The sequence below is a fragment of the Trichomycterus rosablanca genome, chromosome 2, assembly GCF_030014385.1.
Source record: "Trichomycterus rosablanca isolate fTriRos1 chromosome 2, fTriRos1.hap1, whole genome shotgun sequence".
NCBI classification, from domain to species: Eukaryota; Metazoa; Chordata; class Actinopteri; order Siluriformes; family Trichomycteridae; genus Trichomycterus; species Trichomycterus rosablanca.
Genome location: NC_085989.1, coordinates 22578490 through 22593107, shown reverse-complemented (window position 1 = coordinate 22593107; position 14618 = coordinate 22578490). Strand labels below are relative to the sequence as shown.

At 39.8% G+C, this 14618-nt stretch overlaps 1 protein-coding gene across 2 annotated transcripts in view; it reads right to left on the bottom strand.

Annotated features, from left to right (window-relative positions):
- The window catches only part of sdk1a (sidekick cell adhesion molecule 1a), a 563685-nt gene that overhangs the window by 112730 nt on the left and 436337 nt on the right, over nt 1–14618 (bottom strand). For both annotated transcript variants that reach the window (XM_063012551.1, XM_063012559.1), the window contains exons 14-15: nt 11811–11947; nt 6995–7142 (exon numbers count right to left, since the gene is read on the bottom strand). In XM_063012551.1, the coding sequence (XP_062868621.1) occupies nt 6995–7142; nt 11811–11947 (285 nt within the window). The remainder of the gene's footprint in view (nt 1–6994; nt 7143–11810; nt 11948–14618) is intronic.

Sequence of the window (14618 nt, the reverse complement as noted above, 5' to 3'; positions counted from 1 at the left end):
AACATGATGGTACTTCCAAGATTTTGGTGCTGATGTAAGGTGCCTTTTGCTTTAGATATAGTGTTGTGTTAAAAATTTGTGTTGTTTTACCCATTGGACTGTGTCTCTCAAGGGAATTTTTAAGATAATTTGCTGCTACCCTCGGGTTCTTGGTGGATTTCTACAAGACTGCCAATATACTGTAGGTTAAGAAGCAACCGTACCTAATTTACTCAGTGTGTAGATAGTTTGCCATTAAGAGATTTCTGAGTGCTAGATCTAGAAGTTTTTTTTTTTTAGCCTTGCACATTTTTGGTGGATTTCTAAAGGACTCCACTCTAGGTAAATCAGCAACACTGCTTAATTTAATCAATATGTAGATAGTTTGCCATCAAGGTGATTCTGACTGCTGGTGGCCATATGAATAGTGCTTCTCCAGAACATCCTGTCCTCTGTTTGGGATTTCATGCTTTTTAATGACTCATTTATTATTCACTGAGATGTAGCTACACACGTCTTTCAAATTTCATTTAAATCTTTGAATTACAGCATTTTTTTATGAACCAATGTTTATCACAGACTTGGAAAAACCCAATCCTTCCACATTTACAATCCACATAAGTAATTTTATTGATTCATTTATTAATTTGATTAACTGCTTTATCTTAATCAGAGCAGTGGTAGCATAGCACTTAAGGTACTGGACTAGTAATCAAAAGGTTGCTGGAAAGTTGCCTTTGTTGGGCTCTTGAGTAAGCCTTTAATAACTTGACTGTAATTAGCTACAATAAGTTGCTTTCGATAAAGGCGACTGCCAAATGCCATATATGTAAATGTAATTAGGTTTGTGGTGGGTCAGGAATTACCCGGAAAGCTAGTGTAAGCAACCTGTATAGGTTGCCAATCCATCTCAGAAAATCTGAGGCAAACCAGTTTCTGCATGTTAAGGGAAGTGGGATGAAACCGGAATTCCCAATGGAAACCCACAGCAAAAGAGCATTCCAAACTCCTTACAGACAGTGACTAGAGAAATGGGTTTTTAATAGGAATGCCCCGGGCTTTTGTTGTCAGTAGAAGTTTTTAATAAGAGGGTAATAAGAGAGTTTACTATAAACATTAATTTCTTCACACAGCTGCTTAATCAGGTTGGGGCCACAATTGGTACAATGCAAAATTCAGGACAAGGCAAAATTCAATGCAGAGAATTCCACACTCACTAATTCACTTAACCACCTATTCTGTCACGCACCAACCTCCCAGCCCACCCATACACTTACTAGAGGCACTCTCTACTTCCTAGCAGCAATTTAGAGCAGGGGTTTTCAACCTTTTTGGACATGCACCCCCTTTTGTGTGCCTATCTTGAACTTGCGCCCCCCCCTAAAATAATATAATTAACGTTATGTGCATCATACATACGATTTAAATAAATATTGAAAGCCTTATCCTTTTCAAAGCACGGCAGAACATATTCTTCGAGCACATTATAGAAATTCAACTAGTCATAAACCGTAAGTGTAACTTGCTTTTGATGTAGATGAGAGCAGAAAATGTTACTTCACAGAGTCAAGCATAGGCAAAAGTACATTAATTGCCAAGTTCGCTAGTTCAGGATACTCTGCTTTGACTGACAGAAAACTCTCGAGTCTGACTTGGCTACCGCTCTATGGTAATAGCCAGTTTAATTAAGTCTCCGACCAGTAAGGAAAGCGAGTCACACAAAATGCTGCAGTACCTGGTATTTATTGAAAACTGCAGCATTCATTATTAACAGTAAAAACGGAAAGATGACCGAGAAGAGAAACTCAAGACGTGCACACGCTTTGCTTCATACGAATCGACTCCTGAATCACTTATATTGTAAACAGAGCATCTCCCACTATACACCTCTCTTAAAGACACACACGTCCTATAATAGCAATCATCGCTTTTGTCACTGATTTATCTTCACTGTTAGCCCTATTTTTAAGTTTTGCTAGCCAACGGTCCTTTTTCAGACTGAACTGGATAACATTCAACGTGTGTGTGTGGTAAGCGAGACTAATCAAATATGTCTCCTGTGGGTAAAAAATGAATTGCTTTAGTTTTAGAAGTAAATAAAAATATGTTGTAATGTCGTGCCCAGGTACTCACGCCAAACCCACAGGTAAAAAACCCTTAATTTAGAGCAGCCAAACACTTTCTGCATGTTTTTTGGATATGGACCCCCACAATACTTAAAGAAAGCCCCCACACACACATGTAAAGAACAAACCAAACTCCTAACAGACTATAGACAGAGGAGGGGCAGAACATATAATCACAGGACCCATGCTGCTGTGTGGTACCCACTCTACCTGCTGTGTCCCAGTGCTACCCTTCTAAGCCAGAAATGAAAAGTAAAAAACAAATGTTCTTTTTTACTTAATGTGTTATTACTTTAGGCAGAATGGATTTGTTTATCAGAGTGAATTGAAATGTAGATTAGGCTACATTTTAGGATTAATTAATGCAAAACTCCAGGTAATTCGAACAGCTTTTTCAACTGTATATTTTGGGCAATTGTTTTCATTCTTTCTTTCTTCTAATCAACAAGACCTGCATACACACAAGCTGCCTGGCACAGGACCAAATTAAACGTTAACAGACATTCAGCAACCAAAACACAACATGCCACATATTAATCAGGCACCTGGTTCCTAATAGAGCAAAACCCAGCAGTGATCAGCTCCAGTAAAAACCCAATCATGGCAATAATTGCTAAATGAAAGCTTAAAAAATAAAGTGGTTTTGACAGTATTTGCTTGAACCTTCTTAGTCTGCAAACCTGTTTCGCTTATTCAAAGATAAGCATTGAGGTCACGCCGGAGCTTAGAAGCTACTACAGCTCTTTAACTGTTAATATGCTCTCTCATTAGTTTATCTCCCACCATTAACCTGGATGACATGAATCATTTTCCAGAGATAAAGCAAAAAAAATGTGTATTCATAGAGAGAGAGAGAGAGAGAGTAAGAGCAAAAAAAATGTAGTTGTCTCTTAATTGTACTTTAATGTTTGAGGCAGTGGCAGTCTTTTATCAGTGGTTTGGGAACAAGGTGTTCAGATAGGGTAGAGATAATCACTGGGAGAGTACAGATAGAAGTGCCTGTGGTCTGTGTCCCACTGATATGACTGATATGGTAGACTGATATGATTTGTGTTATGGTTGGCTAGAAAAAAGATAATGCTACTGAACTTAAGCCTCTAGTTATTAATAATAGAAGACACAAAGATCACAATCTGTAGATTTATGCTCCAGTTCTGCAACCAGCAGCATTCTTTTTTGGTTGTTCTGAATTATATTACATTCTTTTTTATTTAAGTTGTACTGATTTCTATTATATTATTTTTATTTTGGTTGTTCTGGTGCTCTAACATGCCCCAGGTTTGAGTGAGTGAGGATTGACTGGGTGAATGTGTGACAGGTTGAATGTGTGACAGGTTGTTGCCTATTCTTCCTCAGTGTTTATAAGTAAGGCCCTACCCAATTCACGGCTGTGAAAATCACATCATGGACCATGGAATGAGCCTTTTCCTGTATACTTGCTGTAAAATTACAAATTTAGGGTTTGTGTTTAGCGATTTAACATGTTTCATTCGTGTAGCGTATGAAACATGGGGCGCAATATGCTACGTATATAGGGCGGTCCTGGCAATCATACTGCAATTAATCTAATGTAACAGACTTTTCTGTGGTGTAGTGTGCTGACAATGTTAGATATATGTGTTTACGTATTGAGTGCATTTTGTTCCTTTTGGGATTTGATAATTAATGGAAAAGTGTGCTTCTCTACACACGTGATCATCTCTGTGTAGTCTGTACTGCGCCTCAAAAGAACAAGCCAGTAAAGTATTATGCTCCCGATAGTTTGTCTATGTACAGTTTATTTCTTTCTTTATAAACTCAGCTAACTCTAAAGACGCTTGGTTACATTAGCAATCGGTTAGACAAAATGTCCAAGATGTCGAAGTCTAAAGCAGCTAAAAACACTATACAGGTAACTGACCTTGGAAATATCCAAACCAATTCTGTGGACGGTGTCAAAACACAGACGAGTATTTTGGTCTTTGAGAGGGAGCAGCTGGTGGACTGTGTTGTGTATTGTAGCTTCCATTGATTCTATTATTCAATCCATGAGTGTCATTTAATGACTGTCGTAAAATGAAGCATATTTTCCAGTGAATTTAGTGAGGCCTTAAACAGCATGTTCAGTAAAAATGATCTGACCTGATCATGACCTCATTGGACATCCAATTTCAAAAACAACCGGTATTAAAATAAAGTGACCTTGAAGTGATCGTTTCAGCTATAACAACAGCCATTCTTCTAAGAAGGCTTCGCACAAGTCTTTAATGTATATCTGTGGGAATCTGTGCCCATTCAATCAAAAAAAGCATTTGTATGGCTGGGCATTGATGTCAGGGATCTGTTCAGCATGCTTCTTTAAACCAAGCTTTTCTTCATGTCTTTATAGAGCTTGCTATGTGTACAGGGGAACAGGCCCTTTCTAAACTGTTGCTGCAAAATTGGAAGCATATAATTTCCTTGATATAACTGACTTCTTACACCTGTTATCAATTATTGTGGCTGAAACACCTGAATTCCAAAATTAGAAGGGGTGTCTCAATACTTTTGTCCATATAGTGTATTGTATTTTGCTTGCTCTCTAACAACTAGGAACAATTTAACTTGATCTTCTAGAGATTTTTGGGAATGTAAAATAAAAGTGAGTGTGAAGTGGTCCCCAGAACCCATGTTGCTATGTGGCACCCATTCTACATGACTGCCCATTTTTATAGCATGCTGGTATGTTGCCCAACTTAATTAGCCCACAAAAATAAAGTCTGAAGGGGTTGTTAAGAAATGCTAATCAGTGGCCTGTACGTTCCTTTTACTGCCACTGTCTTGGCAACTTAAGAAAATAAATGGCACAGTTTGTTTTGTGGCACATCGTGCAACACATATGTCTTCAAGTTTGCACCAGCTTTTCATTAGCTTGCAGCAAATCAGAACCTGCTAAACTATTTATATCAAAGTGCAAGCTTTCACAAGTAAAGTGACTCATTTTAAAACTAGATTACATTAAGGGCACGTGAAAATTGCACTTCCGTTCTCTTCCCTAAGCAGAGGTGCCATGTTTTAGCACGTCTGGCACTGATAAGGGCTGCTGGTGCCAGTGGGAATGAAGCGTCTACCACCCACAGCTACAGGCAGCGTGGATGTGAGCGACTCATGGAGCTGATTACAGTGTGTGGTGTGAGCACAGGCCTGCTACTCATTGCCCGAGTTCTCACCCAGAGAGCTGCGGGCTGTGCATGACAGGAAAATCACATTTGAAATCACATGGCAGGCACCAGACATCAGCCGAGCTACATCATTGGGATATATTTATCCTCGCTCCATCAGAGTATGATAGCAAAATGGTTAAGGCTGTTTCTTGATACTTTCCACTCACTGAAATAAAAATGTACTGCTGCTGTGAGCCAATTCACAGGGTGCTAAATAGTACAGAATGTAAAAAAAGCAGTACCATTGCTGGTGGTTCCGGGTAAATGTAAATGTACAAAATGATCTTTCTGCCAGTGTGTGGCATAGCTACCTTAAAATAAAATAATGTGTTTCTCCTGTAGACGGACATGAAATTATGCAACATTTTAAACAACCCTGGTTAAATTACATATTTTGTTGATTTTTGTTGCTACAAATAAGTAGGGGCAATGAACCCCTTTTGGCTTTATTTGATTAAGCACATGCAATATGTACATAAATACACACACACACAGAAGCATGAAAAATGCGTTAGGATTTAAGAGTTTGACAAGGGCCAAATTGTGATGGCTAAACGACTGGGTCAGAGCATCTCCAAAACTGCAGCTCTTGGGGGCTGTTTCCGGTCTGCAGTGGTCAGTATCTATTAAAAGTGTTCCAAGGAAGGAACAGTGGTAAACCGGCGACAGGGTCATGGGCAGCCAAGGCTCATTGATGCACATGGGAAGCGAAGGCTGACTGGTCTGCGGCTATGCTGCCCCATATGCAACAAACTGTGATGCACTGTGTATCCTGACACCTTTCTATCAGAACCAGCGTTAACTTTTTCAGCAATTTGAGCTACAGTAGCTCGTCTGTTGGATCGGACCAGGCGGGCCAGCCTTTGCTCCCTATGTGCATCAATGAGCCTTGGCCGCCCATGACCCTGTCATCGGTTTACCACTGTTCCTCCCTTGGACCACTTTTGATAGATACTGATCACTGCAGCCCGGGAACACCCCACAAGAGCAGTTTTGGAGATGCTCTGACCCAGTCGTCTAGCCATCACAATTTGGTCCTAGTCAAACTCGCTCAAATCCTTACACTTGCCCATTTTTCCTGCTTCTAACACATCAACTTACACAAACTTACACAAATCCTGTTACTATTTTTGATTACAAAAATAAAGCTATATATACTTGCAATTAGAAAACTGCTAATATCTACCGTGTAACTGGCATCATGGCATCATGGATTCACAGAAATACCAAGGAATGTTGTTATGTCTTCTGTAGTGAAACTAAACAAAGAATCATTCCTGTAATATCCTGGAGTGATGCTTTTAGTCTCCAAATTTAAATCCTATTAAAAATCTTTGGTGGGATTTAAATAAAGCAGTTGCAACACAAAAGGCATCCAAAAGCCCTCAAACATCAATGAGCTGGAAGCTTTTGCATTAGAGGAATAGGTGAGGATTACACAAGAAGCTTGTTAGCATTTACTGAAACCACTTATTAAAGGTAATCAAGGCAAAAGGATGTTTCACCAAGTACTGAGACTGGGGGTTCAACAATAGTGCACGTGGACATGGAAATAATACAGCATACTGGCTACAGTCAGTAACTAAATACCCATCTTGTCAATAATACGGTTAATAATAGGACAGTTAATAAAATAGCCAAAGAAAAAAGTGGTCAGTCAACGACGTAGTTAAACTTCATGACTCCACCCCCTCTTCCCTCGCTTACCGGTTAGTCTCCGAGCTGTACTGTCCTCTTCCCACTTGATTGACAGCACACACTCTAAACTGGTAGGTGCGAGCTGGTGTGAGACCAGTCACCAAGGCCTCTGTCAGCTTTGGGTCTACATTCGGTAGGTACCCCCTCCATGGAGAATCTGCAATCATTCAAAACATGTTCATATTTAGATAAATATGCAAAGGCAATCATACAGCAATATTCAAAGTGTAGTTAGTGTAGCTGTCTTATTCAGTTAGTACAGGACTCTTATCAAGCCTACTAATCAAACATCATGTTTGAGCCCAGATTCCCCAGAAGAACCCTAGCAGGCAATTATTAATACTTAATGATCAGATCAAACATCATCAGGCTTTTATCAGGCTCTTTAGAGATATTAGCTTGAATATTGTACAAAGGACTGCACTGTGCGGATCAGCATGAGGCTGAAATCAAAGCTTAATTAAGTGAGTGTACTTTAATGAAGGGGGCATAGCCAGTGCCAAAATATTTATAGAATTACAATTACTAAAGATTATTTGTTTCATCTATTTAACCCTTTATAGATAGGAACTTGTTTTATATACACACCGATCGGGCATAACATTATGACCACCTCCTTGTTTCTACACTCACTGTCCATTTTATCAGCTCCACGTACCATATAGGAGCACTTTGTAGTTCTACAATTACTGACTCTAGTCCATCTGTTTCTCTACATACTTTTTTTGTCTGCTTTCACCCTGTTCTTCAATGGTCAGGACCCCCACAGGACCACTACAGAGCAGGTATTATTTGGGTGGTGGATCATTCTCAGCACTGCAGTGTGTGTTGTGCTGGTATGAGTAGATAAGACACAGCAGCGCTGATGGAGTTTTTAAACACCTCACTGTCACTGCTGGACTGAGAATAGTCCACCAACCAAAAATATCCAGCCAATAGTGCCCTGTGGGCAGCATCCTGTGACCACTGATGAAGGTCTAGAAGATGACCAACTCAAACAGCAGCAATAGATGAGTGATCGTCTCTGACCTTACATCTACAATGTGGACCAACTAGGTAGGAGTGTCTAATAGAGTGGACAGTGAATGGACACGGTATTTAAAAACTCCAGCAGCGCTGCTGTGTCTGATCCATTCATACCAGCACAACACACACTAACACACCACCACCATGTCATTGTCACTGCAGTGCTGAGAATGATCCACCACCTAAATAATACCTGCTCTGTGGTGGTCCTAACCATTGATGAACAGGGTGAAAGCAGGCTAAAAAGGTATGTAGAGAAATTCGTATTACCACAAGATTGCCAGCATGTTAGCAAGCTAATGAGGAAATAGAAATATAAGAGGTTATTAGTTTAGCTGCTAAGCTACCTACGTATAATTTGGTAGATGGTGGCTAAAGATACATTTATAGACATAATTAATGTTAAATAAAGTTGGGTGTGAATAGTAAACAACACTTTGTATTGATTGTGCAGGATTAAGTTGTTTAATAAGGCAACATAGTTTTGCATAAGTCCTAGTCCACACTAGCATAGACAAATTATAAAAAAAGAGGTAAAGAAAGACAGACAAATACTACTACTACTACAGTACTACTACTACTACTACTAATAATAATAATAATAACTCCCAAAAGTTTTCCCCACACTTTATTTTCATCAACCACTGGGTGCAAAGCAGGAATATCCTGTACAGAGTGCCAATCTATAGCAGGGCTTTGGTCACTGCCTGAAACATAGCCAATCATGTCTGTGTATACACCCTGCCAGACAACAGCTCCTGCTAAGATTGAAATCCGGATCTCAGTGGTGCTGGACTGGCGTAATAGACCGTTGCGCCACCTGAGTGCCTGTTCTCCATACTGAAACACAAACAATATAAAAAATAAAAAAAACACCATCCTGGGCATGTTCCAGTGTCTGAGCCATGGCTTTAACGCTACAGTTGAGTGTAGCCGGCCATATTATAACAGGTTTCATGATCCGAAAAATTGTTTTGGTGTGGTTGAATGGGTAAGACAAAATGCCTTTTCAAATCTACCAGTGTAAACATAGACCAGGCCATAGAGGCGCGATGACACAGGGATTTGGTAGAATAGCACCGTTGTTATGTTACTAATGCTATCAAAGATGATGTTAAAGTTCCTGAATAAAAATGAAAAATAAAAAAATAAGGAAATGGTTTGTAAACACATGTAGGCTTTTTTTTGTTAATTGTCTTGTAAAGAACAATTAAGAAACCTTTACAACCATTTATATACACTGATCAGCCATAACATTAAAACCACCTTGTTTCTACTGTCCATTTTATCAGATCCACTTACCATATAGAAGCACTTTGTAGTTCTACAATTATTGACTGTAGTCCATCTGTTTCTCTGCATACTTTTTTAGCCTGCTTTCACCCTGTTCTGCAATGGTCAGGTCTCCCACAGGACCACCACATAGCAGATATTATTTAGGTGGTGGATGATCAGCAGTGCAGTGCAGTGACAATGACATGGTGGTGGTGTGTTAGTGTGTGTTGTGCTGGTATGAGTGGATCAGACACAGCAGCGCTGCTGGAGTTTTTAAATACCGTGTCCACTCACTGTCCACTCTATTAGACACGCCTACCTAGCTGGTCCACCTTGTAGATGTAAAGTCAGAGACGATCGCTCATCTATTGCTGCTGTTTGAGTTGGTCATCTTCTAGACCTTCATCAGTGGTCACAGGACGCTGCCCACAGGGCGCTGTTGGCTGGATATTTTTGGTTGGTGGACTATTCTCAGTCCAGCAGGGACACTGGGGTGTTTAAAAATTCCATCAGCATTGCTGTGTCTTATTCACTCATAGCAGCACAACACACACTAACACACCACCACCATGTTATTGTCACTGCAGTGCTGAGAATGATCCACCACCTAAATAATACCTGCTATGTAGTGGTCCTGTGGGAGTCCTGACCACTGAAGAACAGGGTGAAAGCAGGCTAAAAAGTATGTAGAGAAACAGATGGACTACATTCAGTAATTGTAGAACTACAAAAGTGTAAGTGAAGCCGATAAAATGGACAATGTGTGTAGAAACAAGGAGGTGGTTTTAATGAATTACTAGAATTAGAATTACTATAAAAACCAGAAGAGGAACTTTTAGTTACTTATTCATACATGATGGTGTAAGCACACTATATGAGAGCCTGCCTGATACAGCTACAGGTAAACTACAAGTAAAATAATTTAAAAAAATAATAAGATAATGTAGCTAATTAAGCTTCATCATCCTTGAAACTGACTTTTTGGCAGCTCTCAAAAATGAGGGTGGTTAGAAAATATAACTAATTAAGAAGCTTAATTTTGAAAAGCTCAGTTTAAACACGTTATCATGTCATATTGGTGAATGCTATATTGAGAAATCAGTAGATGTCTAGATCTTAGTTGGATTCTCATTCGGTGACTAAAAAACTTCCCAGCGGCATTTCACCCATACACCAATATCATACAGCTTCGCCACAGCACATTCCTCAATGTCCACTCACACTTTGGGCAAATCAGTTTGCTTTATTTGGCATTTGGACATGATGTTGGAGCATGGTGTTGGTTTACTAGCTGAGTCATTCCAATCAAACAACAGCCACCAATCTGGGCACATCCTCTGGTAATCCAGATACCACTTTTACCACTCATAAGACAAAATGCATTACAATATTTTTTAAACATTTTTGACAGACAGTGGTGCCTGCACAGAAACTGGGGATGTATAATGGAGATCAGTGCAACAACACACTTTGTCAGAGGGGGTGTGTCTGCGCTACAGCCCTCCACGGTCAATGTAGGGTCTGCAGCAGTAGAGGACATATAACTGGGTAATTGGTTACAACTAGATTGATAGTAAAAAAGGAAAAATGCATAATTAGAATAAAAAAGTATGTTTTACCAATTAAAAAATTTAAAAACTAATGCTTTATATGAAAAGCTTAAAGTGACTTATAATTGACTATAAAGGGTTAATTCATTGACTATCAGTTTAAATCCATTGATTATTAAAACAACACCTGGCCTTTATAGTTGCAAATAAAAAGCACTTAAGTCTTGTTGTCTGATGAGACTAAAGTTGACCTTTTATGCCTGAATTTTAAGTAGTATCCGTTGGGTATTTCTAACAACACAAGGCACAACACCAGATAACACCAACCCAAATATAAAAAATGGTGGTAGCATTGTGGTTTTTAGACACTTTTTAGTAGCAGGAACTTCTGGTCAGGATTAATGAGAAAAAAAAAGGTGCACAGTTTAAAGATTTTGTATAGAACCTATTCCATTTGGCCAAAAAGGAGGAGGAACTAGGAGGAACGTTTGTTTCTCAGCATAACAGTGTAGAAGTTGAAAGTTTATGCCCTTAAATGTCTATAGAAACCAAAAATGCTGTATAAAACAGCTCCATAACTAAACTTGCAGAAGCTGAAGAAAGGAATGAATACATTATTTTACGCCATGTTTTGTAAATCATCCAAATCCAAAATGACTACTGGGTATTAGAACTGACAAATGTGACTTAACCAAGCACTGGACAAGTAAATGAATACTTATAAATTCATAAAACATACAGCTACAGTAGAGATACAGCTACGGTAGATACAGCTTCTTTATTTACATTGGGGGTACTGTTGAAGAATGAACACTTCTTACTTCTTTAGTAAAGAACATGGTTGCACACTAGAAGCAAGCCTGCATATGAGGTCAATTACAACAGGTCATCGCCACAACATCAATTTATCGACTATAGAGAGAGACGTAGGCTCCCCTGGAAGCAGCGGTTAATGCAGAGTGGGCAATGCTTACTGTTCTCGGAGAGTTCCACCACATAGTGCAGCAGGGGGCTGTTGCCGTCGAAGGGTCTCATCCAGGAGAGGTGCACGCTGCGGCTGTCTGTAGAATTCAGGCTGGCCTGCAGGTTCCGTGGAGAGTGAGGCAACTCGCTGAGGGAGCAAACACAGCAAGACGAGCAATCACTACCTTAAATGTAGCTGTATATACATGTATCAAGCACTTTATTAGGTACATTTATCTATTGCATATATTAACTGATTGTTTTATAAGCTAGGCCTAGCATGCAGTTAAACATTATGGATATACAGCTACTGAAAGCAGTCCATCTGCTTAAGGGTTGATGTTTGTTGCTGATCACATAAACAAAAAAGGCAGATTTAGTAGCTACTTTATTGCACATCAGCTTTTAAAGCCCACTGTGATATTAAGCTTGCTTCACTTGGGTTTTCTTCCTGACCTTGACCAACAGACTACTGTTTTATGTAGTCTTTAATAGTTCCAGTCAAATTAGTTCTTTCTATGGTCACAGAAAAATTACCAGCCAATCATGACATCGACACTTTAATGACACCATGGCTGCGTCTGAAATCGCATACTTAAACAGTATGTACTAGATTCGAGGCAGTGCGCACTGCTTGGTCGGTAAAGCAGTAAGCTCTTTCAGTACGCAAGTGTGCAGTATGCATGCAACCTCAGATGTACTACGTCCGCCATCTTACCAACGTCACATGATGCATGATGTCACATCGCCACAAATATAACAATTTTAAAATCAGACAAAATTAATTCTGTCGTTCTCCACAAAGCTACTCAACGTTATTCAGGGTTGTACTAAATCATAACGATTAAGCATTATTTGGACTTTTTACACAATTTACAATATTTTACTTTTTAGCACCAAAGTAATAATAAGTTGTTGTATGTATGTTGTGTTTATTTGTAACCAAGGATACGATACCACACACACACGCACTTTCGTAAAACAACCTGTGGAAGTTCTTGGACAAAGACATTATTCATTGATTGTTTACCAAAGCTTTATCCTTGATGAGACTAATTCGCTGGGCAAAAGGTAGGAAATACCCCGGACAGGTTGCCAGTCATCACAGGGCAAAAACACACACATTTACACAAAAACTCACACTCAGAGCAATTTTAGTAGCTCCAATTAACCTGACTGCATGTCTTCCCCTCCACCTGGGAATCAAACCCACTGAGCCACCCGGACCAACACCTATGTTTGTTTGTTTATTTATTAGGATTTTAACGTCGTGTTTTACACTTTGGTTACATTCATGACAGGAACGGTAGTTACTCATTACACAAGATTCATCAGTTCACAAGGTTATATCAAACACAGTCATGAACAATTTAGTGTCTCCAATTCACCTCACTTGCATGTTTTTGTACTGTTGGAGGAAACCAGAGCACCCAAAGAAAACCCACAAAGACACAGGGAGAACATGAAAACTCCACACAGAAAGGACCAGGACTGCCTCACCTAGGGATCGAACCCAGGACCTTCTTGCTGTAAGGCGACAGTGCTACCCATAATTTTCATAAAAGAACCTCTGGAAGTTCTTGGACAAAGACATTATTCATTGATTGTTTATCAAAGCTTTATCCTTGATGTGACTACACAAAACACACACATTTACACTCGAGCAATAGTTAGTAGCTCCAATTAACCTGACTGCATGCCTTCCCCTCCACCTGGGAATCAAACCCAGGACCTACTCGCTATAAGGCAACAGTGCTACCCACAGAGCCATCCGGACAAAGACCTCTGCTGTTCAATCAATTTCATATCTTGTATTGGTATGGCCATAATTATAATACATGAACAATAGCTGCAGACGCATTTATTTAAAGTCATGTGAGGATGTGTATCAGTGGAATCTAAAGTCTAAAATTTTATACAAAGCAATAGACCGTCTCAATTTGTTTATTCTGTTCAATGAACATGGCAGACTTCTAATTCACACTTACCAAACCCAGAAAAACATCAAGCAGAGAGTAGGTGCAACTATGTGTGTGTGTGTATATATATATATATATACAGTGTATCACAAAAGTGAGTACACCCCTCACATTTCTGCAGATATTTAAGTATATCTTTTCATGGGACAACACTGACAAAATGACACTTTGACACAATGAAAAGTAGTCTGTGTGCAGCTTATATAACAGTGTACATTTATTCTTCCCTCAAAATAACTCAATATACAGCCATTAATGTCTAAACCACCGGCAACAAAAGTGAGTACACCCCTTAGTGAAAGGTCCTGAAGTGTCAATATTTTGTGTGGCCACCATTATTTCCCAGAACTGCCTTAACTCTCCTGGGCATGGAGTTTACCAGAGCTTCACAGGTTGCCACTGGAATGCTTTTCCACTCCTCCATGACGACATCACGGAGCTGGCGGATATTCGAGACTTTGCGCTCCTCCACCTTCCGCTTGAGGATGCCCCAAAGATGTTCTATTGGGTTTAGGTCTGGAGACATGCTTGGCCAGTCCATCACCTTTACCCTCAGCCTCTTCAATAAAGCAGTGGTCGTCTTAGAGGTGTGTTTGGGGTCATTATCATGCTGGAACACTGCCCTGCGACCCAGTTTCCGGAGGGAGGGGATCATGCTCTGCTTCAGTATTTCACAGTACATATTGGAGTTCATGTGTCCCTCAATGAAATGTAACTCCCCAACACCTGCTGCACTCATGCAGCCCCAGACCATGGCATTCCCACCACCATGCTTGACTGTAGGCATGACACACTTATCTTTGTACTCCTCACCTGATTGCCGCCACACATGCTAGAGAC